This window comes from Microcaecilia unicolor, chromosome 7 (assembly GCF_901765095.1).
Source record: "Microcaecilia unicolor chromosome 7, aMicUni1.1, whole genome shotgun sequence".
NCBI classification, from domain to species: Eukaryota; Metazoa; Chordata; class Amphibia; order Gymnophiona; family Siphonopidae; genus Microcaecilia; species Microcaecilia unicolor.
The window spans coordinates 178,664,401-178,690,989 of NC_044037.1; the positions used below are offsets into that span (position 1 = coordinate 178,664,401).

The window sequence follows — 26,589 nt, forward strand, 5'->3', positions numbered from 1 at the left end:
CAGGAACTTTGGGTGGGTGCGGAGCACTACTCTGTTGTGATGAAATTTGGTATATGGAGCATGAGCTACTAGGGCTTGAAGCTCACTGACCCTACGAGCTGAAGTAACTGCCACCAAGAAAATGACCTTCCAGGTCAAGTACTTCAGATGGCAGGTATTCAGTGGCTCAAAAGGAGGTTTCATCAGCTGGGTGAGGACGACGTTGAGATCCCATGACACAGTAGGAGGCTTGATAGGGGGCTTTGACAAAAGCAAGCCTCTCATGAATCGAACGACTAAAGGCTCTCCAGAGATGGCTTTACCTTCCACACGATAATGGTAAGCACTAATCGCACTAAGGTGATTCCTTACTGAGTTGGTCTTGAGGCCAGACTCTGATAAGTGCAGAAGGTATTCAAGCAGGTTCTGTGCAGGGCAAGAGCGAGGTTCTAGGGCCTTGCTCTCACACCAAACGACAAACCTCCTCCACTTGAAAAAGTAACTCTTTTTAGTGGAATCCTTCCTAGAGGCAAGCAAGACCCGGGAGACACCCTCAGACAGACCCAACGCAGCGAAGTCTACGCCCTCAACATCCAGGCCGTGAGAGCCAGGGATTGAAGGTTGGGGTGCAGCAACGCTCCGTCGTTCTGCGAAATGAGAGTCGGAAAACACTCCAATCTCCACGGTTCTTCTGAGGACAACTCCAGAAGAAGAGGGAACCAGATCTGACGGGGCCAAAAGGGCGCTATCAGAATCATGGTGCCGCGGTCTTGCTTGAGCTTCAGTAAGGTCTTCCCCACCAAAGGTATGGGAGGATAAGCATACATGAGGCCGGTCCCCCAATGAAGGAAAAAGGCATCTGACGCTAGCCTGCCGTGTGTCTGAAGTCTGGAACAGAACAGAGGCAGCTTGTGGTTGGTCTGAGAGGCGAAAAGATCCACCGAGGGGGTGCCCCACTCTCGGAAGATCCTGCGTACCACTCTGGAATGGAGCGACCACTCGTGCGGTTGCATGACTCTGCTCAGTCTGTCGGCCAGACTGTTGTTTACGCCTGCCAGGTATGTGGCTTGGAGGAGCATGCCGAACCGGCACGCCCAACGCCACATTCCGACGGCTTCCTGACACAGGGGGCGAGATCCGGTGCCCCCCTGCTTGTTGACGTAATACATTGCAACCTGATTGTCTGTCCGAATTTGGATAATTTGGTAGGACAGCCGATCTCTGAAAGCCTTCAGTGCGTTCCAGATCGCTCGGAGCTCCAGGAGGTTGATCTGTAGATCCTTTTCCTGGAGGGACCACAGACCCTGGGTGTGAAGCCCATCGACGTGAGCTCCCCACCCCAGGCGAGATGCATCCGTCGTCAGCACTTTCGAAGGCTGCGGAATTTGGAATGGACGTCCCAGGGTCAAATTGGTCCGGATGGTCCACCAGAGCAGTGAAGTGCGGCAACTGGTGGAGAGGCGGATGACATCTTCTAGATTCCCGATGGCTTGGAACCACTGGGAAGCTAGGGTCCATTGAGCAGATCTCATGTGAAGACGAGCCATGGGAGTCACATGAACTGTGGAGGCCATATGACCCAGAAGTCTCAACATCTGCCGAGCTGTGACCTGCTGAGACGCTCTGGTCTGCGAAGCCAGGGCCAGGAGATTGGTGGCCCGCGCTTCGGGAAGGTAGGCCTGAGCCGTCTGGGTATTCAGCAGCGCTCCTATGAATTCCAGAGACTGGGATGGCTGGAGATGGGACTTTGGGTAATTTATCACAAACCCCAGCAGCTCCAGAAGTTGAATAGTGCACTGCATGGACCGGAGGGCTCCTGCCTCCGAGGTGTTCTTGACCAGCCAATCGTCGAGATATGGGAACACGTGCACTCCCAGCTTGCGTAGGTAGGCCGCTACCACCACGAGGCACTTGGTAAACACTCGTGGGGCAGGGGCGAGCCCAAAGGGCAGCACACAATACTGAAAGTGCCGTGCGCCCAGGCGGAATCTGAGATACTGTCTGTGAGCTGGCAGTATCGGGATGTGAGTATATGCGTCCTTTAAATCCAGGGAACATAGCCAATCGTTTTTCTGAATCATTGGCAGAAGGGTGCCCAAGGAAAGCATCCTGAACTTCTCTTTGACCAGGAATTTGTTCAGGCCTCTCAGGTCTAGGATGGGACGCATCCCCCCTGTTTTCTTTTCCACAAGGAAGTACCTGGAATAGAATCCCTGCCCTTCCTGCCCGGGTGGTACGGGCTCGACCGCATTGGCGCTGAGAAGGGCGGAGAGTTCCTCTACAAGTACCTGCTTGTGATGGGAGCTGAAAGACTGAGCTCCCGGAGGACAATTTGGAGGCAGGGAGGCCAAATTCAGGGCGTATCCGCACCGCACTATTTGGAGAACCCACTGATCGGAGGTTATGAGAGGCCACCTTTGGTGAAAAAATTTTAACCTCCCTCCGACCGGCAGATCGTCCGGTACGGACACTTGTAGGGCGGCTATGTTCCCGTGGATCCAGTCAAAAGCCCGTCCCCGGCTTTTGCTGTGGAGGCGCAGGGGGCTGCTTAGGCGCACGCTGTTGACGGGAACGAGCGCGCTGGGGCTGTCCCTGTGCCTGACGAGGCCTTCGGGCCGGCTGGGTGTACCTACGCTTTGCAAAAGAATAGGGTGCAGCCTGCCGTGCCCGGGCAAAACGCCCACCAGTGGGGGCGGATGCTGAAGGCGCCCGGTGGGAGAGCTTGTCGAGAGCGGTTTCCCGCTGATGCAGTTGGTCCACCATCTGCTCGACCTTCTCACCGAAAATGTTATCCCCCCGGCAAGGGACGTCGGCCAGTCTCTGCTGGGTGCGGTTGTCCAGGTCAGAGGCGCGCAGCCATGAGAGCCTGCGCATCACTATACCTTGGGCCGCAGCACGAGATGCCACGTCACAGGTGTCAAAAATACCCCTGGACAGGAACTTTCTGCATGCCTTCAGCTGCCTGACCACCTCCTGATAAGGCCTGGACTGCTCCGGCGGGAGCTTCTCGACCAGGTCCGCCAGCTGTTGCACATTGGTCCGCATGTGGATGCTCATATAGAGCAGGTATGACTGGATGCGGGTCACGAGCATGGAGGATTGGTAGGCCTTCCTCCCAAACGAGTCCAGAGTGCGAGACTCCCGCCCCGGGGGCGCCGAGGCGGTATCCCTCGAACTCCGTGCCCTCTTGAGAGCAGAATCCACGACCGCTGAGTCATGGGGCAATTGGGGCCGCATGAGCTCTGGGTCGGAGTGGATCCTGTACTGGGACTCTGCTTTCTTGGGAATGGTGGGGTTAGTTAACGGTCTCACCCAGTTCCGGAGCAGCGTCTCCTTCAGGACATTGTGCAGCGGCACCGTGGAGGACTCTCTAGGTGGTGATGGATAGTCGAGGACCTCGAGCATCTCGGCCCTCGGCTCTTCCACAGAGACCACGGGAAAGGGAATGGTGATCGACATATCCCGCACAAAGGAGGCAAAGGAGAGGCTCTCAGGAGGTGAGAGCTTCCTCTCCGGTGAAGGCGTGGGGTCCGAGGGAAGGCCCGTAGATTCCTCTGAGGAGAAATATCTAGGGTCCTCCTCTTCCCCCCACGAGTCCTCATCCTCGGTATCGGACATTAGCTCATGTAGCTGAGTCCTGTACCGGGCCCGGCTCGACGTCGAGGCACCGAGGTCTCGGTGTCGTCGAGCGGTGGACTCCCGCGCCGGCGGGGACGGAGCTCCCTCCATCGATGTCGACGGGGACTCCACCTGCGTAGCAGTCGAGACCGGCACCGCAAGCGGCGGCGGTGTCGACAGCTCCGGCGCCGGGCTAGAGCTCGCCGGCGCCACAGTCATCGGCGCCGAGGGCGCAAGCACCCCCGGCGCCGGCACAGCCTGGCGCATCAGCCCTTCCAGGATCCCCGGAAGGATGGCTCTGAGGCACTCGTCCAGGCCCACTGCCGGGAAAGGCGGTGGGGCCGGTAAGGGTGTCGGTGCCGGAAGCTGCTGGGAGCCAGGAGACGGCACCGAGGTGCCGGAACCCCGACGCGTCGGTACCTCCACAACCGATGGGGACCTCTCCTCTCGACGATGACGCTTCGGCGTCGACTCCTCTTCAGGATGCACCGAGGGCGTCCGGTGACGACGCTTTTTGTCCTTCTTTCGATGCACGTCACCGGCGCCGGAGGGCATGGAGGAGGAGGAGGTCGATCCCCCTCGGTCTCGAGGCACCGGGTCAGACAGGGTTCGGTCCCGTGGCTCACGAGCTGAGGGAGTGACCGGGGCCGACTGCCCACGCGGCCTCTCAACCCCACTCTCACCGGCGGGCCGACGGGACCTGTTCTCCTGGGGTCGCTGCCATCGGTGCCGATGTCTCGGGCATCGATACCGGTACCGAAGAACCGGCCTTCGATACCGATGCCGTCGAGGTCGACGTCGAGGGGCCGGCGCAAGTTCCAAAAAGACGGTCCCGCAGAACTTGCCTCGCAACCTGAGTCCGTTTCCGGAGACCGAGACACAAAGCACACGACTTGAAATTGTGCTCCGGCCCGAGGCACTGGAGGCACCAAGCGTGGGTGTCGGTCTGCGAGATCGGCCGGCCGCAGCGACCACACTTTTTAAATCCACTCGGGACCTTCGAGGACATCGACGGAAAAATCGCGTCGGCGAAGTCAAAGTCGTCAATGGTGGCTAAAATCACACCACGAAAAACAAACGACCGAGCGACCACTAGGCCGCAACGTAGCGTCCCCGCTGGAAGCGAGGGAAAAAGGGGAGCGCGTGCTCCACACGCGCAGTCTTTTGTTTTTTGTTTTTTTTTTTTTGTAAAAAGAAAAGGTAAAAGGATTGATTAAATTAAACTAACGAAGCGCGATCCGCGTAAACGCGATCGCAAGAATCCGGCGGCTGAAGTAGAGAGAGCGGCAAAGCACGACTCTCTCCAGGCGCGGAAAAAAAGAAAACTGGCGGGAGCGGTCACGCACGGGCGGGAAGACGGCCGCGCATGCGCGGTGGGCGTTCCCTGCGTGCCGACCGTCCCGCGAAGCTTCTTTCCGGTTGGTGGGGGCTGCCGCGGACGTCACCCAGTCGTGAGAACAAGCAGCCTGCTTGTCCTCGGAGAAATGCTTACTTCACTTGACTAAACTTCAATGTTGCTTATTTTCATCTGTACATGATGTACAACTTGTTTTCATATTCCATTGTATAAACTGTTATAAATTTTTCATTATTGTAAACCACATTGAACCAAATAAGATTTTTTGGATAATGTGGGATATAAGCATCAAATAAATAAATATACATTTGGAGAATAAATAAATAAATACATACATACACATGTAAATGCTAGTTTTCTAAACATTTGTATGCATAATTAATACACAAATGTGAGTGCCTAGGCTATTCAATTGCTCGACATATGGATAATTTATTTGTTTAAAATTAATAGATCGGCATCAATGTAGCCGCTAGTCAGCCATATATTCAGTGGCATGAGTTAAGAACATGGTACCACTGAATAAACAAAAATGATTAAACAGCAGTGCCAGCATTTAAATTTATATCCTTTGCCAATCTGGCTGAATATCAGGCACAAGGAGAAAAAAAAACATATAGTGCAGGCAAATCTTTCAAAAACTGACCTCAAAGGGGCCTTAATTTTGGATGGAAGGAGAAATTTGACAACGCAGTCAACCAGCACAAATGGGCAGAGTCGGTGGACAAAAGTGGTCCTTTTTGGGTAACACGTAATATGCATGTCTGTTTATTTGGCATTTTCCTCACCTCAGAGCTGCCCATGCTATATGCACTTCCATATAGCTACTTGAATGCTTCTGTTGAGCTCCATGTTGATCAGAGCTCGCAAGGGAGCCAGCCAGTTTCCAGGGGGAGATTTTTGACCAGGCCTAACTTACTTCTAAAATGCATTTTACTATTTATGATCATTCTTTTTCTATTTGAAACCAAAAGACTATCTCTACTTCAGGAAGCAGGTGAAAGCTTGGTTCTTCAACCAGACCTTTAATGGAAGAAGTAACTAATCTTGTTAATCTCACTCACACAAGGAGTGACACGAGCTCCACATACTACAGCAGGACATGTTTATCCACTCCTACCCCAGCTGAGATAATATTAAACCATCTCTGACCTCTTGTGCAACTTTCTTTAAATTAATCACCTTACTTTCTTACTCTCTTACCTATCTATATTTTCCATCTTTGCTTTACCCTTCACTATCAATTAAAATGTTCTATTACGTATTGTGTTGACATTGTAAGTAGTATACTATATAACAAAAACTATAGGTATCACTCTTTTGTTCAATCTATAGTTGGACGTGGGACTTTGATCAAAAAAATAGATATTTATATATAAAAAATAGCCTCAACAGCCCAGGGAACCTAACACTAGGACTCCACTGAAATGGCCAACATCATAGCCTATTATATATAAATATCTATTTTTTGATCAAAGTCCCACGTCCAACTATAGATTGAACAAAAGAGTGATACCTATAGTTTTTGTTATTCATTTGCACTCTTGGCAGTTTGAAATATTTTTAAGTAGTATACTATGCCATACTTTCTATTGTTATTTAAATATTTTTACTGCTGTAATTGCCTATTATATGTGTTTGATCTATTCTTACTGTACACCGCCTTGAGTGAATTCTTTCAAAAAGGCGGTAAATAAATCATAATAAATAAATAAATAAAACAACAGATACCAAATCACATTGGGAAAGAATGCTTAAATTTCAGGATTAGCCTGTGGTATCCCTCTGGAAACTTGGTAGCTTTGATTGACAGTAAAGCATTTTGAAGTCTTCTATGAATATAATATACCCTGACTCTTGACTATGTCTTGACTATATTGTAAGCTCCACAGAAAAGAGTCTCTTGTGTGCAGTTATACAGCACTGTGTATGTCTTGCAGAACTGTAGAAATAAGTAGCAGTAGTAGTAGAGAACTATATAAGCTCAATATTACGTTATTCTATTCATATTAATGTGTACCATGCTGTACCAGGAGGAAAAATTGAACATTCCATTGCAACCAACCTTGATTTTTCAGGAGGTGATTGCCGCAGCACTGGGTGTCCCATCTAACAGGATTAGGTGTCATGTGACGAGAGTTGGTGGAGCTTTTGGTGGAAAGATAACAAAGCCAGCTTACCTGGGAGCTGCTGTGGCAGTAGCAGCAAACAAGTATGTGTTACTTCCACATTTAAAAAAAAGAGAGAGAGAGAGAGAGAGAAAGAAAACTATAAAAACCTAAAGTCAAGGGACAGAGTATAATGGCTTCATACAAAGCTTGTTCAAGTAGTGAAAAAATAAAGGATATGTGTGGGTTTGTGCACTTTTGCATGCTGAATAATACAGGCTGTGGAATCACATCTTTTGAAATTGTACAGGAGTGGTAAATGCTTCTGCGTTAACCCTGCATTTTTCTTGCTTAGTTCTCATTGGACTTAATCCCACTCCTAGCTTTGTTGATGCTTTTAGCCACGTTACTTACATATTTACCATTCATTAGTCTTTTTAAAGGCTTGATTTGGTTTGCTTACTCTCTGGCTGCATCTACAAGTGATCGCCATACACAGACTCCTGAGGCAGGCGGTGTTCACCGAAACACTGTGCCATATCGAGTCTTTTCTACTATTAAAGAATATCCATCCATGTCTCGTCTCTTTGGTTTTGCTTGAAAGTGTCCTGTTGATCATGCTACTTCCTTGTTTCTACATTTCCCAGATATTCAATGTCAGGATATACATGGTTCCTGACATTGAATATCTGGGTCTCCGTGGTCACCTGAAAGTTAACTGGACACAAGGCAGCTGATATTCAGACCAGTGCCTGATTAACTTTAGCATATAAAGTTAGGACAGCCTTTATGTCAGTGGCGTACCAAGGGCGGGGCGGTGGGGGCGGTCCGCCACGGGTGCAAGTCGTAAGGGTGCTGCGGCAGCTTGTGGCTGCCATAGGCATCTTTCCCTCCTCCTCCGAGTGATGCGGTGCTTTTGCTGCTGGGATGTACTGTGGTGGTGCTGCTGCTGCGAAAAATAAGGGTTCCGTCCAAGCGCTGCCCCTCTCCGATTACTCAGATGTATTGTATGCTCTCCTTCCTCTCTCCACCCTCACTCTGCAGGCCTTTAAACTCTGAGAACTCCGGCAGCGTGCGTCAGCAACATGAGCGCTGCCTTTGGCCAGCCCCAGAAGCCTGCTCTGTACAACGTCCCACCTACGCGGGAAGCCGTACAGAGAAAGCTTCCGGGGCAGGCTAAAGGCAGCTCTTAACATCGCTGATGCTGTGTGCCAGTGGGGCTAGAAAGCTTGGAGGCCTGCAGAGCGGGGTAGGGGTGGAGAGAGCTGAGGTGGACCGTGGAAGAGAGAGTTGCGATGTCAGCCAGACAGCAGGGAAAGGGAAAAGGGGGTGGAGAGAGGAGGGAGAGTAAAGGGCAGACCTCAAGGGAAGGGAAAAGGAGGATGGACAGAGCAGGAAAAGCAATGTTAGACCAAAGGGGAAGAGGGGGTGGAGAGGCAGAGAGTGATTCCAGACTTCAGAGGAAGGGGGAAGAAGGATGGAAAGAGGAGGGAAAGTGATACCACGAAGGAGAAAAGTAAAATATACATGAGATACATACTGGAAAGCAGAAGATGGATGGGGAGAGGAGAGACAAAGATGGAGGGGGGGGGGATGTTGGACTGCATCATGTAAAAAGGACAGAGGGGGCACATGCTGGATGGAAGGGGCAGAGAAAGCAGGCAGACACCAGTGGAAAGGGGGACAGGGCAGACCGAATGGAAGAGGGTGCAACAGTGAATGGAAGGGGCAGAGAAAACAGGCAAATACTGCATGGAAGGAAGAGAGAAAGGGCAGACGCTGGGTGGGCCAGAGAAAGTGGGCAAATGCTGGATAGAAGGGAGGGGGAGAGAGAGGGAGCAGATGCTGGATGGAAGGGAGAGAGTGAAGAGAAGATGAGGAAAGCAGAAACCAGAGACAACAAAGGTAGAAAAAAATATTTATTATTATTTTATTTTTTTGCTTTAAGATAAAGTAGTATTATAGTTGTGGTGATAAATAGAAAATGAAAATAAGGTGATCTTTCTATTAGACTAATTTTAATACATTTTTTACTAACTTTCGGAGACCAAAACCCCATCCTCAGGTCAGGACAAGATACCGTAACATACTGACCCGAGGAAGGAGGTGTTGGCCTCTGAAAGCTAATTGAAAAATGTATTAGTCCAATAAAATGGAATCATCTTATTTTCCATTTTTTTTGTTTTATTTATGTTTGTTAATTTGTAAAGTGGTGATTGGTATTTGTCAGTTTTTTCAAATTTACATCTGCCGTCTTTATATTGCACAGTACTAGGGGACATGCATCACTGTTTCTGTGGTGTTGCATTGTATGCAGAATCTGACTTATTGGGGGTTCAGTTTAATTTTTGTCTACATATTTCTGTTTTTAGTTTGTGGTTACTTATTCTATACTTGGCGAGGATGTATCTGTGTTCTATGTGAAAAAGATATGGTTTTGTGTTGGCAGGATCATTTTTACTAATGTCTTGTTTAGTTTTACAGTGGGTGTATTGATGTTCTAGTACTCACTGCAATGTTTAAGATGTTGCCTTTTCCTAGGTATACCCTTGTTGTGTGAGTCGTGGATTATTACTAAAAATTATTTTTTCATATAGAGAGGGGGGTGTTAAAAATGATCAGCCCCGGGTGTCACATATGCTAGGTACACCACTGCTTTATGTTGTCCTAATTTTATATGGTTACTTAGCCAGTTAGCGGATTGAAAATTGCTGCTAACCTGCTAAGTAGACGCTCTGTCCCCAGTCCGCTCCTAACCTTACTGGTTAGGAGTGACCAGTTAGTGGCGATATTCAGCAGTCTCTCCTACCCAGTTAAACCCTTTGGAATATCGGGAAAAGTATTTGTAAAGACTGCCCTATATGTGAAGATCCTACAGACCATTGCACACTGTAACTGTATAAACTGAGGTCCAAAATCAGAATACAAGGCTTTCTTGTCCATACACAACAAAAAATCTTCTTTTCTCAGAACCGGCCGTGCAGTTCGCTGTGTTTTGGAGCGTGGAGATGACATACTCATAACTGCGGGCAGACACCCATTCTTCAGCAAATATAAAGTGAGTGGAGCAAGAAATGTCAATAGTCAGAATAAGAGAAATACCTGTTCTATTGTTTTGCATGTTTCTAGATTGTTCTGCTTTGCTAAAGTATTGCTGTCTTCTTTCATATGCTAATTTATATGAAGGTCAAAGGTTGTTAAAAAAAACTTGCATTACTCAAAATTATTACATCCTAGAGGATGTAATGGAGCAATTTGACAAATTGATGAGTAGCAAATCCGGACCAGATGGTATTCATCCCAGAGTACTGATAGAATTGAAAAATGAACTGGTGGCTATTATTAGTAATATGTAATTTGTCTTTAAAATCAAGCATGGTACTGGAAGATTGGAGGGTGGCCAATGTAATGCCAATATTTTAAAAAAGTTCCAGAGGGGATCCTGGAAATTATAGATCGGTGAGCCTGACGTCTGTGCCAGGCAAAATGGTAGAGACTATTATAAAGAACAAAATTACACAGCATATTGAAAAGCATGGATTGATGAGACAAAGCCAACATGGATTTAGTGAAGGGAAATCTTGCCTCACCAATCTATTACATCTCTTTGAAGGGGTGAACAAACATGTGGATAAAGGCGAGCCAGTTGATCATGTGTATCTGGATTTTCAAAAGGTGTTTGACAAAGTACCTCATGAAAGACTCCAGAAGAAATTGGAGAGTCATGGGACAGGAGGTAGTGTCCTATTGTGGATTAAAAACTGGTTAAAAGATAGAAAACAGTGAGTAGGGTTAAATGGTTAGTATTCTCAAAGGAGAAGGGTAGATAGTGGGGTTCCCCAGGGGTCTGTGCTGGGACCGCTGCTTTTTAACATATTTATAAATGATCTAGAGATAGGATTAACTAGTAAGGTAATTACATTTTTTGAAAACACAAAGATATTCAAAGTTGCTAAATCGCAAGAGGATTGTCAAAAATTACAAGACGACTTTACAAGACTGGGAGACTGGGCATCTAAATGGCAGACGACATTTAATGTGAGCAAGTGCAAAGTGATTCATGTGGGAAAGAGGAACCCAAACTACAGTTACGTAATGCAAAGTTCCATGTTAGGAGTCACCGACCAAGAAAGGGATCTCGGTGTCGTTGTTGATGATACGTTGAAACCCTCTGTTCAGTGTGCTGCAGCGGCTAAAAAAGCAAATAGAATGTTAGGTATTACTAGGAAAGGGATGGAAAATACAAGTGAGGATGTTATAATGCCTTTGTATCGGTCCATGGTGCAACCGCACCTCGAATATTGTGTTCAATTCTGGTCACCACATCTCAAAAAAGATGTAGTGGAATTAGAAAAGGTGCAGAGAAGGGCAACGAAAATGATAAAGGGGATAGGAAGACTTCCCTATGAGGAAAGGCTGAAGCAGCTAGGGCTCTTCAGCCTGGAGAAAAGACGACTGAGGGGAGATATGATAGAGGTCTATAAAATAATGAGTGGAGTGGAATAGGTGGACGTGAATCATTTGTTCACTCTTTCCAAAAATACTAGGACTAGGGGGCATGCATTAAAGCTACAAAGTACTACATTTAATACAAATTGGAGAAAAGTTTTCTTCACTCAACGTGTAATTAAACTCTGGAATTCATTGCCAGAGAATGTGGTAAAAGCAGTTAGCTTAGAAGGGTTTAAAATAAGGTTTGGACAGCTTCCTAAAGGAAAAGTCCATAGACCATTATTAAAATGGACATGGGGAAAATCCACTGCTTATTTCTGGGATAAGCAGCATAAAATGTTTTGTACTTTTTTAGGATCTTGCAGGTATTTGTGACCTGGATTGCCCACTGTTGGAAACAGGATGCTGGGCTTGATGGACCTTTGGTCCATCCCAGTGTGGCAATACTTATGTACTTATGTATTTATATGTATTCTAATTTTAAAAAATCCTGTTGATCAAAGACAATGCAGTTATAATTTACTTATACCCCCTGATATTCAGTCAATGTTGGTTAGTTATTTTAAAGATGCTGACTGCTGTAGGCTTAATCTAATCTGGACTTTCAATGCTGGGCCTAATCCAGACACCAATATTGAATATTTGAGGATGCCCAGATAGCTAACCAGGCTTAGTTAAAACTGCTTTTTCTGCAGTTCAACATGCCCAATTCGCTATCCAAGCACTGGCAATTAATATTTGTGGTACCCAGATAACTAATAAGTCTGCTTCAACTCTTCCCCCAGACACCCCTGGCACTAGATAGTAGGAAAGCAAGAGACAGTCTGACACACAAGCACTATTTAATTAGTGTAGAAAGAAAGTGCAGTGGGCCACAGATGGAACTGAAGGCTGGAGACAGCAGTATTTGAGGGCCTGATTACATGGCCCATGTTCTGGAAAATGCCTGCATCAGGGGTCATATGGAGTCTCAAAAACAATGTCTTCCTGTATGCTTGAGTCACAAGTATATCACAACATCAAGTTGCATGCAGTCTAATGGCTCCGTAATATAATTATATCACCTTTTAGTTCCATCTGTGGCCCACTGCACTTTCTTTCTACACTAATTAAATAGTGCCATGGCAGTATGAATGGTAATGAGCTCATTTACAGTGCTGCATCCATCTAGTAGCACTATAGAAATAAGTAGTAGTGGTAGTAGTAGTAGCAGTCTGACTGAATAATCAGTGGCCCTATCTGATTAAGTGCCACTGAATATCTAGGTTCGGCTCAGTCAGTATGATGTAACTGGGGAGGAGCCATAATCAGATAAAACTACCAACATTTGTCATATTCTCTAGTGAAGTCAAACTCTTCAATGTGTATGAAACAGGAACATCTAATAAACATAGTACCATGGTCAAGACAACTTATCACAGACACATGGGCAATCAAACATGGACTGTAGGATAGATACTACTTATTGATTAGAACATATCAGCTTTTGGAACTGGTTTTAGACATGGCTGAGGCCCACGAGAAAAACCTCACTCATTGGCCTTCAATCTCCAGTACTGAGGTGGTAAAATCTCTAGCTAATATTCAATGCAAGTATTGCATAATGTTAAGAGCGGGTTCCAATGCTTACCTTTATGCATATATTCATAAAGGGCATGATTGAATATATGTACATGTATGATTGATTGAATATATGTACACTTATGTTAGGCCTGCTGTTTCTTTGTCCTAACTTATATGTACATGTTATATGCAGACCAGCTGAATTTCATCACTCTGCATATATCTTCTGGCCCAGCTCCATGCTGCCCCTAAAGCCATCCCTAACAAAATGCATAAAAATTGGCCATATAGCAGCTTGCATACCCAAATTTTAAGTGGCTGTCATGGAAGAATTTTAAAAACCAAAGCCTTATGTGGCCATCACCCAATGCTGATCACATGAAAGGTTTTGAATTTTCTACCCCATAGGTATAATTTAGACGAGAAATGTCAGCCCCTTAATCTGGCCTGCAGCAGTAGTCTGGGTGTGTTTTTTTTTATTTTTAAATACTCCTCCCTTTCATTGGTGACTAAGGCTGCCTAGGCCCCTTTAAGGAAAGCTGGATGTGAGCATCCTCAGGAGCTGCAGTCTGTGGCAGTCATGTTTTCTCCATGTAGCCAGCACCGATCACCGAGATCCTTCTGCCTCCAAAAAAGGACCAAACACATTGACTGAACATACAAAAATGCTAAAATACAAATATGTGGAAAATTAGGCAAATCCTTCTACCTCACTCCCTCTGTTCAGCTCACTTAAAGTAACTGTAGTTCTGCACCAGTACCTTGAGGGCACCACAGCGCTCGGATTTTACCATTTTTGACAAGAGATTTATAAAAGGTCTTTCTAAAGACCATTGTCTACTTTTGGCATGTTGATTTATGATTTAAATCTACAGACCTAACCAATAGGTTAGCAATTCCATTGCACAGATCTATTGAAAGACTCCTGAAGTGGGCATTGTTGCCGAAACAATGCTATGTCGAGTCAAGTTATCAGTCACCAATAAACTGCTTTTTTTGAACTCTTGGAGTCATTTTGGCTTGTCCCAGAAGAGCCATTGTCCACTTTTTTTTTAATTTGTTACATTTGTATCCCATATTTTCCCACCTATTTGCAGGCTCAATGTGGCTTACATAGTACCGTAAAGGCGTTCGCCAATTCCCGTATGAACAAATACAGTAATGTTGTGGTAGAATAAGGTTCGTGTACAGACACATTAGGGAATCGTAGAGAGGAAGAGAATCATAGAGAGGAAGAGTTATTATATGTCCATTACGCGCTTTGGTTTCGTTGTGTTGCAGGGTACAGGGTATTCCTTTTTGAACAGGTTAGTTTTTAATGATTTCCGGAAGTTTAGGTGATCATAAGTTGTTTTCATGGCTTTTGGTAATGCGGTCCATAGTTGTGTGCTTATGTAGGAAAAGCTGGATGCATAGGTTGATTTGTATTTGAATCCTTTGCAGCTTGGGTAGTGGAGATTTAGGTATGTTCGTGTTGATCCTGTTGTGTTTCTGGTTGGAAGGTCTATGAGGTCTATCATGTCATATTCCCACTGTTCCTTTATTCTTTGTGCTTCCTGTGGGATTTCACTCTTCCTCCACTATGGTGGACCCTGTGTTCATCTGTTCCAATGTGGCCCAACATTTAAATGTTTTTGACAACCCTGATTATACCATCAGGACCAGTGACTTTCTACTAAGCAGAGATTTTCACACCAAAGAAAAGCAAGATCAACAAATTTAGAAATCATTTTACTAAAATGCGCTAGAATCTGGGCTTAACATGGTATTGTGGGATTTTACCGCGCACCAAGGCCAAATTTAATGAAGCACTTTGGGGGGATTTTTTAAAAATATCTTTTATTGCAGGTCCCTGGAGTAGTCTAGTGGTGACAGAAGTGCACTTCAGGCAGGTGGACCCAAGCTCCTACCTCCCCCCCCCCCCCCACCTGTTACACTTGAGGACGAAACTGTAAGCCCTCCAAAATTCACCAGAAACCCACTGTACCGACATATAGGTGCCCCCTTTACCTGTAAGGGCTATGGTAGTAGTGTACAGTTGGGGGTAGAGGGTTTTGGATGGGTTTTGGGGGGGCTCAGCAGACAAGGTCAGGGAGCAATGGTGAGATGTGTACCTGAGAGCATTTTATGACATCCACTGCAGTGCCCCCTAGGGTGCCCTATTGCTTTCCTGGGATGTCAGGGGGACCAGTCTACTAAAAATGCTGGCTTCTCCTACATCCCACTGGCTTGATTTTATGTGTTTTACACTTGGACTTTTTTTTTTTTTTTTTTTTCGAAAATGGACCAAAAAACAAAACGTCCAAATCACAAAACCTTCTATTTTCAGAAACAAAAGATAGACTTTTTTTTTTTAAATGACCTTCTTTCCTATTCAGATTTTGGACATTTTTTGCAAAACTTCCAAAGTCGGACTTAGACGTCATATCGAAAATGCCCCTATTTGTCTAATTACACATCTAATGGACAGTTGGTCTAATGACAGTTGGTTTAAGGATACAGTTTGTTTAAAGTCCAATTCATGCAAAGAGATAATTTGTCTATAAGTTAATTCATCTAATGGACAATTGGTCTAAAAATTAAATAATCAAGATAAAGATATGAAGTCATACATTTGTCGTGTGGCAGATCACTTTTTTGAAGTCAATAATGAGAATACACCACATGCTTTAATCTAATCAAGGTATTAAACCTGGAAGCCACTTGGTATTGTAAAACAATAGGTAAAAATTTAACTGAATGCAATAGAGGTGCAAAGTCACAAGTATTTGATGTGGAAAAGTAAAGACTTCAGTCATGAATTAATGTATTAAGTTACTAAAAAATGTGTTTAGGAAGCCAGTTATTAAATATGTCTGTAGCTTTGAAGTAGGCCTATACATGAATGAGTTGAAAACTAAAGCTGTGAACTGAAATTGTATGTTACAATTCTATAAAATGTAGAAACTGTTATAAAAGTTTATGCGTCAAGTATAAAATCCAGAACTGCAGTTGATGTTTAGTTAGTGCAAAAAGTGGTGTTTGAGCTAACATTTCAGCTAAATCGCAATTGTTACGGTAGATATAGTTCTGCAACTTGGTAGATTCAGAAAGGAAGTTCTGCAACCTGGTAGATTCAGAAAGGGGGAAAGAGAAGTTAGTTGCCCAAGGTTATCTTCTGTGCCTGCAACGTAAGCATGTCAGAAAGTTTACTACTAGAATGCGAAGATAGAGACTGTAATGGGTCAGCTGTCATAATAATCATTAATGACCAGCATCAACTACAAAATTTGGAGAACATCCGATGCATGCTGCTGCTACACACCGAGCTGATATTGCCCGTGTGAAGGCTGTCATAAAACAAGCTGCAGCAAACAGTAATAACAAACCTGCCCAAATCGTTCAATCCACACTTGCAATGATGGACCCTGCTGCACGGCAAAATAAAGGAGTAAGGTGTCTGATGGCACTTCCAACCCAAACAACAACAGAATGAAGAAGTCAAGTCCAATCCAGTAGAAAATTTATTGCAATAAAAAAACACCTCTAAAATTTGACATGGTACCATGTTTTGGCGTTTCCGCCTGCAGTAAGAATCTTCTAGAAGGCTGCCAGTGGTGAAACTGTGCTGTAGGGGGAAGTCTATTTTCTACAAAAAGCACAGTACTGTGTTGAGTCTTAGAGGTGTTTTTTTACTGCAATAAACTTTCTACTGGGTTAGACTTGACTCAACAGAATGAAGTCAAGTCCAATCCAGTAGAAAGTTTATTGCAGTTAAAAAACAAAACACGACATTCAATTGTGTTGACATTGTAAATAGTATATATACCATGCCATAATTTGTATTATAAAAAAAAAAAAAAACACGTCTAAGACTAGACACAGTCTGTGCTTTTTTCAGAGAAGAGATCTTGCCCTACAGCACAGTTTCACCACTGGCAGCCTTCTACAAGACTCCTGACACAACTGGAAATGCCAAAACATGACATTGTGTCAAGTCTTAGAGGAGTGTTTTTACTGCAATAAACTTTCTACTGGATTAGACGACTTCTTCATTCTGGGTTTTTTTTTGGGGGGGGGGGGTGTTGGAAGTGCCATCCTACTCCTTTGTATTGCCTTGTGACTTTCTGTAGTGGTGTCCTGGTTCCTCCACTTTGGTGGTGTTCCTCCCCCTGCTGAACGAACATACCTGCCGAATATAGCATCTTTGATGTAAACTGTCAAAACAAGTCTGAAAAGAAGATCATCCAGAACTGTTGACCTTGACTGATTTTTGTTTTAATGCATATGGGCATTAGTTAATGCAAAAATAACTTATAAACTACTCATTCCATGTCAGCTCCTCTTCATTTTCCATGTGGCCATCCATGAGTGATTTAGCAACACAAGAAATATTTTACTCCTGTGCTGGATGGTGTAGTTACTAAGAACAGTTGAGGACAGTGGCTGAAATGTTTTTAATTTCATTCTTTCCTATTCTAGGTGGGATTCATGAACAATGGGAAGGTCGTGGCTGTAGATGCCACATACTATACTAATGCTGGATGCACCCCCGATGAATCTATCCTTGTAAGTCTCTTATACATTTATCATCAACTCTGTTCATGCAAAACAAGTTTGAATTATTCAATACTAGTAAAAAAGGCCCGTTTCTGAGAGCAATGAAACGGGCGCTAGCATGGTTTTCATCGTAGTGTGTATGTTTGACAGAGTGTGTCTTTGAGAGTGACTGTGTGAGAGAGACAGAGTGAATGTGCGAGTGTGTGTGACATAGAGTGAGGCTGTGTGTCAGAATGAGAGTGTGTGTGTGAGAGAATGAGAGTGGGCGTCAGGGGCCCCCCCTCCGTCTCCCGGGCTCCCCCTCCCCTTTTTATTCCCTTCCCCCCTCCCAGCTTCAGGATCCAGGGTCCCTCCCTCCCACAGCTATGCCTGTGGTGGCAATGGCGAGAATTGCTATGTTTATAATCACTGGTTCTTCCTCTCCTCTCGATATTGTTGAGAACACCCCTAAGCTATTTATTGACACCATCCATTGCGAGGTAGAAAACCAAAAGGACGTGATGTGGCTCACATACTTGTATGCTGCATGCTGTAGCCCAGTAGGGCTTTTAGAAGGTTCAGAGGAAGTAGTGCGAGGGAAGAAGAGGAGGAATACCCAAGGAAAAGGAAGAGAGGAATTAGAATCTCAGGTGACGCTGACGCATTGACGCCTCTGTCTCCTGCGCTGAGCAGGCAGTGTGGACGATGTGAAGCATGCAAATCTGTTTATGTTTAAGTGGTGCTGCGCTGTGCTCCTGTCAGTGGCAGGCGCTCCCCGTCCTCCCGCAGCTTCCTGAGGTGCTGACCGCAACCGACGCTGCTGTTCCTCGCGGCGCCGATGCTTTCTCTCTCCCCCGCAGCCCTGCGGTTTCGGAGCCTGGAAGGGGTGTCCGTCCGTCTGTGTCTGTGCTTCGTCGTTCCGTGGGTGGCAGGCTGGAAGGACGGCATGGCGCTGGCATTGCGCAGCGCAGTACATCGTTTTCTCGTTTCTTTTTTCATGTCCCGCCCTCGACGTCGTGACGTTTTGACGTGAGGGTGGGGATGCTGTGCGATGTGATTCATCATTTGTCATTGCTCCACCCTCGACGTCACGACGTTTTGACGCGAGGGCGGGGCATACAGTCCTGGGTGAAAAAGAAAAATTCTGATCTACACCACCATGCAAGAGGAAGTTGCAGCTTCATTTAGAACGTTGGGGCTGCGAATTATGTCCGGAAGGGGCGTGGCTGTGGGTGGGTCTATGACTGAGAGTGAGTGGTACATGAGTGACAGTGAGTGGTGCTGACAGCCTAGCCTACCAACAGTGCAGGGCTTCAGTGTGTCCCTGCCACAGAGTGAGCTTCAGAATGTTCAAGGTTAGAATTATTTATATAGATTTCACTTGTTTGGTAATAATTTGAACTTTTTTTTTTTGTAAAGGACAGCATGTTGAAAGAATACTGAAACTGTGCTTGAGGTGGATAGTAGTTTCTGTGGAAATGACTGGAACTGTCCCATGTTCTATACTATTACTCAGTACAATCAGGGTAAATTTTACATATACAGGTACCTAAAAGTTTTCTGATCTGCTACTTTCAAGGTTCTCATCATAGCCCTCATAAAAATGGACAATGCCTACAACTTCCCCAACGTTAAATGTCATGCCTTAGCCTGCAAAACAAACCTGCCATCCAACACTGCCTTTCGAGGATTTGGTTTCCCTCAGATAGGATTCATTACGGAAGCATGGATGGACGCCGTAGCAGCCAGATGCGGATTATCACCAGAGAAGGTACCTATAAATGAATCAGTTTATGTAAAACATTGATTTTTACTGGATCTTTGCTGTGAATTAATTAGTGCTATTATCATTCAAGTGACTTTTATTTAGCATATAAGCCAACTGGTATCATATGCTATACATACCACAGGGCAAAGTACAAGTAGCCTTGGAAAAAATAGACTTAGTAAGCAGTGATACCTTTTCAAAGCTCACCCAAAAAGACTTTACAGTACTTTTGAATTCATCACATGTTCCTACTTTAGATGGGGCCTACTACATATACAGCACGTGTGTCTCAACCATTGTCAATATGTGCAAAATACTTCAAACTTTGCTTGGCTATCAGGCACGTGACCGCATATCACAGTTTGCAAAGATATATCATTTCTACCATCATCCATCAACTGCACAGTACTGCAATAATGCAGCTGATTAAGTTATTTATTAATTTATTACATTTGACTAGTCATCTCAGCAGAAAAGTTCTAAGTTCAAAACATACAATAACAACATAATGCTGTATCCCTATCCCCCACCCCAAAAGCCTGAACAGCTAATTACAAAGCTGAAAGAACTGGAATAAGAGGGCTTAAGTACACATTTATTTATTTATTTATTTGTAACATTTGTATCCCACATATTCCCACCCATTAGCAGGCTCAAGGTGGCTTACATAATACCGTCAAGGCAATCGCCAAGTCCAGTAGATATTAAACAAATACAGTGTAAAATAAGGGTCAGGTAAGGTTAGGGTATACAAATACAACAAGGGTCAAGGAACTAAGGAATATACAATGTCCATTACGATGTGAAGTTTTGATGCATTACGGAGTTAAGGCATTTAAGTTGGATCAGTAGAGTAGGCCTTGAAAAACAGATAGGTTTTTAATGATCGCCTGAAGTTTAGATGATCATGGATCGTTTTCACACTCTTTGGTAGTGCATTCCACATTTGTGTACCTAAGTAGGAGAAATTGGATGCAACGGTTGATTTGTATCTGAGTCCAATGCAGCTTGGATAGTGGAGGTTCAGATAGGACCTGGTTCTGTTTCTGGTCGGAAGATCTATCAAGTCAACCATGTATCCCGGGGTTTCACCGTAGATAATCTTGTGGCCCAAAGAGCAAATTTGAACAACATTGAACAACAGAGGTGATAACAGTCAGTCCTGTCATAAATCACAGAACAACGCAAGCACATTCCTTTTTTATCTCATCCAATCCAAACCACACCTCAATCCATTCCCCCTCCAATAACAAGAAATGGTCTATCATAAGCAACAGAAAGATTCAAGATCATCATCAAGGTATCAAGACCTTCTTCTACAGCCATATGAACATCGCTTATCAGAGATAACACTGTTTCTGTCCCATGACCCTTTTGAAACCCAGCTGAAATATATATACATAGCATCTAAATATACTACAGTAAAACAATATAAATTTGATAAAGCAGAAAAATCAAGCCTAAAAATGAATGAATACAAAAATTAGTAAAGGCTAAATTCAAAAAGAGCAATAATGCAAACTTTGATCAATTGGAGGAGTGGCCTAGTGGCCTAGTCTTGAAATCCAGAGGTGGCCGCTTCAAATCCCACTGCTGTTCCTTGTGATCTTAACCCTCCATTGCCTCAGGTACAAACTTAGATTGTGAGCCCTCCTGGGACAGAAAAATATTCAATGTACCTGAATGTAACTCACCTTGAGCTACTACTGAAAAAGGTGTGAGCAAAATCCAAATAAATAATAATTAAATTATATTAAACACAGCTAAAAATCCTCTGAGCACAACAAAATCCAGAAAACTAAATAGACAGGTAAAATACCTACCTATTCTAAACTAAATGAATCAGATTTAACAGAGCATAGCACCCAATTAGTGATGACTCATCTCAGTTGCCCCAAAGGAGCTCATTAAATAGTCCAATCCTGAAAAGCTTCACCAAAAATACAGCAAAGTTCCAATTAAAGAAAAAAAAACACAGTTCTTTCACTCGGATGTAATTCCAGGAAATGGAGAAATCGGACAAGTATCTTCAACAGGTATTCACTTTCCATATAGTGACAGTGATCCATGTAAATCACACCAGTTTCTTGGAAAATGTCATAATCCCAAAGGACCAGGGGGTAGCTGCCACTGTAGATATGGAGAATACTCAGTCCTCACGCTACACAATCTGTGTTTTGTTTGCAGTCATCAGGAGTGAGACACTCTGGGGCTCATTTTCAAAAGAGAAAAATGTCCAAAACGTGTCATTAAGCACCATTTGGACGTTTTTCTTCTCTAAAGTCCAAATCGGTATTTTCAAAACCTATTTTGCAGACATTTATCTATGCAATTCATCTGCAGTTCATCCAAATCACAAGGGAGCGTGTCAGGGGTGTTTCGAAGGCCGCATTAGGTCATGCCTAACACTTGGGCGTTTTACAGCCATAATGGAACAAAACAAAAAAACGTACATGACTAAAACTAACCTAGACCTGTTTTCAGAATGAATAAGGCCCAAAAAGGTACCATAAATAGCTAGATGACCACTGGAGGTGATCGGGAGTGACCCTCCAATACCACCCCCAGTGGTCACTGACCCCCTCCCACCCCCAAATATGCCTCTATGATAACCTCAGATGTTAAAGTCAGATCTATTAGAGTAGCATGCAGGTCCCTGGAGTACTGTAGTGGTCGGTGCAGTGCACTATGGAGTGGGGGATTCAGGTACGTATCTCTCTCTACCTGTCACACTTGTGGTGGAAACTTTGAGCCTTCCAAAACTCATCTGACATCCACTGTCCCCATATATAGGTACCCCCTTCATCCGTAAGGATTATTGTAGTGGTGTACAGTTGGGGGTAGTGGATTTTGGGTGGGATTTGGAGGGCTCAGCAGACAAGATAAGGGAGCAACGGTGAAGTGTATACCTGGGAGCATTTATATGAAGTCCACCACAGTGCCCCATTGCTCTCCTGGGTTGTCTGGGGAACCAGTCTGCTAAAAAAGCTGGCCCTCTCCTGTATCCCGATGGCTTGATTTTATGCATTTTTATCTTGTGTGTTTTTTGTTTTGTTTTTTTTTAATGGGCTAAAAAGATAAACGCACAAAGCACAAAACCTTGTTCAAAATGGTATTTTCAAAAAAAAAAAGATAAGACATTTTTCTTTTTTTGAAAATGGGTATTTGGATTTGACGTTTGGCGCTAAATGTCAAAAGTCCAACTTAGACGCACTGTAAAAAAAGTCCCTCTCTGTAAAATTAAAAACATATCCCAATACAAAACATATAAAAGCTACTAACACCCCCCCCCCCCCCAAAAACATACTAAAGAATACAGTTCCTATAAGAAACATCACAAAGTCAAAAAACAACTACTTACAAATGAAGATCGGCAGTGCTAGAGCAGATATCCCACACTCTCATCAGAGTGGAGTGTCATCAACAGGATGGAAAATATACACTTATGCAGTATAGTCCCCCCCCCCCCCCCCCCATTCAACAATGCCTTTATATAACCCCAACAGCTAACAAAAGGATAACAAAAAATATATATCCTAAGGCACACCAAGAAGCTTAATCAAATTCACGATTCAAACCATAAGGATATAAAGTATTCCACTGAAAAATTAAACGCTGTTCTTGATTTTCCAATACAGCTGAAACATCACACCACAAAATGCAAATCCTTTAGATTGCACAATGCATTAACCCAGTGCTCCACAAGCATTGTCAGCAACCCAGGACTGGCCTAAACCTACCTCCTGGAACTAGGTAATTTGGCAGCTCTCCAGTTCCAACCATTAACCACTGCATTCAAAGCCACCGCATTATGAAACATGTAGCCAGGAGCATCCCAAGCCGGAACCACGCCCTGTGCAATGCATCTCCTAGTGCCCTGCTATAGAGGGCTAAATTATTTTTTTTTAAGTATCCAGAAACTTTAGCCATCCTTCTGACTGAGACAGGTCCCTTATATCTATAGAATCCTAAAAAATCCAGATAGTCAGCAGTCCTAGCCTCTGGAGTCTTGAACACATCTGACTGGGCCCTTCTAAACCTTTGGTCTCTAAGCACATGCCTAATTTGCTTGTGCCTTAACCTGATCTTAATTGATGCTGATGTGGCTTGAGGGTTAGGGCAGTAATTAATGCAAGGGGGGAATCAGCTGTATTTATGTTACTACCCCTGGAGTTGTGGTACCTGCTAGTGCTACCACAGTTACACATAATACCTTCTCTAGCACCTATGCTATCAGCAGTCTTGATAGCACACAATTACTTTACCATGCGCTAAATGAAAATTCTATCTATTGCCCATCTGCACCCATGACCCACTCCATTTAGCCCCAACCCACACTAAACAGCATATGATTTTTACTGCACTGGGAGGTTTCAGCCTGCAGTAGGCATCAGCATGGCTCTGCTCTAACACCCATGCACAATTTATTAAATATGCGCCAGTATGTCTTATGATCAATGCTGCAGATCTTTACATTCAATGGAAGACAATAAACTGTACACCAGAATGGCTTTTTACTACTGGACAAACTGAGCTAGCCCTAGTTTTACACCATTGCATCTATGGACTTTAGTCCTGCTTTGAAAATTTTAACTATAAGTCTACAGAAGCAGTGGAGTAACACCAAGATCAACTCAACCTGCCCAGTAACCATAACAATCCATATATTCTGACCTTGGTCTTCTCACTGGATAAATATGGAGGGGTAGAAATTCAAAGCAATTTAACTAGCCAGAAATGGTTCCTGGCCAGTTAAATCACTTGTTTGAGGCTAACCAGTCATATTCAGTGGCATTTAACTGGACAGTACCACTGAATGATTGGTTAGCGCCCAACACAAAACCTGCTATTTTGGTGGCATTCCAGGGGCAGAGTCAGCACTTCGCCAGTTAAGTGCCGATATTTAGCACTTAGCTGGCCAAGGTAATCATATAAATAGGACAGCATAAAAATTAGTCCTATCATGGCCGGTTAAGTGCTGAATATCACACTTAACCAGCTATAGTTTCGCTGACTCCATACTCCCAGAAAGTCAATGCCAGAGCCCGGACATGGCCCGGTACTGGATTTCCTGGAATAATGCCAGCGGCAGTCAGTGAAATGCTGATTGCTGCTGACTGAAAATCGAACCCTCAATTAATAAATCACTTGGCTAACAAATATATGTATCTCAATGCCATAGAACCTAAAATTGTCTCCCCTGTGTGTATTCTCTTTCAGGTTAGGGAGATAAACATGCACAAAGGAATTAGTCAAACACACTACAAACAACAGTTTGATGCAACAAATTTGTGCAGATGCTGGAATGAATGTCTGAAGAAGTCTTCTTATCACAGCAGAAGAGCCCGCATTGAGGAATACAACAAGTTAAATTGCTGGAAGAAGAAAGGAATTGCCATTATTCCTCTCAAATACGGTGTGGGATATGTTGAAAATGTGTTCCATCAGGTCAGTTTTTCATACGTCCTAAAAGACAGGTTGTTAATAATAATTAATAATAATGGGGGGGGGGGGGGCAATTCTATAACTGGGCACCACGTCTTTGGTGCCCCAATAGAGCATAGTCTCAATATGTTCCAAATTGATTCCTCTGTTCCTCCACTCAACATCATTTGATTGTCCCTTTCTTTCAAGAAATTGCTCACTCTAAAATCAGGAACTCTGTCTTCTCTGTGCAGGGCCCAGAGCTCTGGAACCAGCTCCCAGAACATCTTAGATCACACTCCTCCTTGGAACGATTTAAATCTGAACTCAAAGGCTCTCTTTTCACGGAAGCATTCCATTGACTTCTGCTGTCTTATACAACAGTCAGGCACCAGTGGACTCTGAGAATAGTCCCCTTCCTACTGTGTTTCTCTGTTTCCTATCTTGATTATTATAGTTCTCCCCTTCTTCCCTCTCTCTCTCTCTCTGTTGTCTTGATTGCTCTTCTCATAATTTTCTTCTTCCTTTATTGGCCTGTAAGCTACTTAGTTGGTAACCGTGATAGGCGTGATAGTAAGTTATAAGTAAACTTAAAACTTAAGAACATAAGCGTTGCCATACTAGGACAAACCAAAAGGTCCATCAAGTCCAGCATCTTGTTTCCAACAGTGGCCAATCCAGGTCACAAGTATCTGGCAAGATCCCAGAACACTAAAACAGATTTTATGCTGCTTATCCTAGAAATACTGCCAACAAATGCAGCTGTACTCTACTGATACAAATCTCAACACACACAAAATTAGTAGAGAACTACCAGGAGTACCAGTGTATAGGAGGTTTAAGGGCAAAGTCTCATTTCAACATTGCAGCTACTCTTGGCGTTATTGCTGCGGTTTTATAATCATAGACTTATACCCTCCATCCTTCCACTGGTCTTCACTGGTCTTGCTGAAGTCAGCGAATAGAGATCTTGTAGTCGGAGGCAGCACGCAGCAGTTCCCCTTGAGAAAGCCAGGAGGGCAAAACAGGCTCCTGTTGGGGGTGTGCTTGTCCGACGGCATTCAGATACAAGATAAGTGATAGTTCATATAATTAATGTGCTAGTAGCTAGCAGATTAGACAAAGAGAAATAGAAAAAAAGAAGTTAGCTACCAGTGAAGACCAGCGGAAGGATGGAGGGTATAAGTCTATGATTATAAAACCGCAGCAATAACGCCAAGAGTAGCTGCAATGTTGAAATGAGACTTTGCCCTCAAACCTCCTATACACTGGTACTCCCAGTAGTTCTCTACTAATTTTGTGTGTGTATCCTAGAAATAAGCAGTGGATTTTCCCAAGTCCATTATAATAATAGTTTATAGACTTTTCTTTCAGGAAATTATCCAAACCTTTTTTTAACCCTTCTAAGCTAACTGCTTTTACCACATTCTCTGACAACAAATTCCAAATTTAAATTATATGTTGAGTAAAGTGATATGGCAGCTGTGTTAGTCCACTTTTAAAGGTAATAAATAGAAATAAAACAAAACATAGAAAAGAAAATAAGATACCTTTTTTGTTGGACTAAATACATTTTGATTAGCTGAGTTGACAGAAGAAATATTTTCTCCGGTTTGTTTTACATTTACTCCTCAGTAGCTTCATTGCATGCCCTCTAGTCCTAGTATTTTTGGGAAGAGTATACAAACGATTCACCTCTACCCATTCCACTCCACTCAATATTTTATAGACCTCTATCTATCTCCCCTGAGCCATCTCTTCCCCAAGCTGAAGAGCCCTAGCCCCTGAATGGCAATTCCATA

The 26,589-nt window shown here is 44.0% G+C and overlaps 1 protein-coding gene across 1 annotated transcript in view; it reads left to right on the forward strand.

Moving 5' to 3' along the window:
* The window catches only part of LOC115474520 (aldehyde oxidase 1-like), a 235,978-nt gene that overhangs the window by 153,113 nt on the left and 56,276 nt on the right, over positions 1-26,589 (forward strand). Inside the window, exons 22-26 of the mRNA XM_030210009.1 lie at positions 7,033-7,166; positions 10,033-10,120; positions 17,539-17,625; positions 19,175-19,366; positions 24,584-24,811. Coding sequence (XP_030065869.1) covers positions 7,033-7,166; positions 10,033-10,120; positions 17,539-17,625; positions 19,175-19,366; positions 24,584-24,811 — 729 coding nt within the window. The remainder of the gene's footprint in view (positions 1-7,032; positions 7,167-10,032; positions 10,121-17,538; positions 17,626-19,174; positions 19,367-24,583; positions 24,812-26,589) is intronic.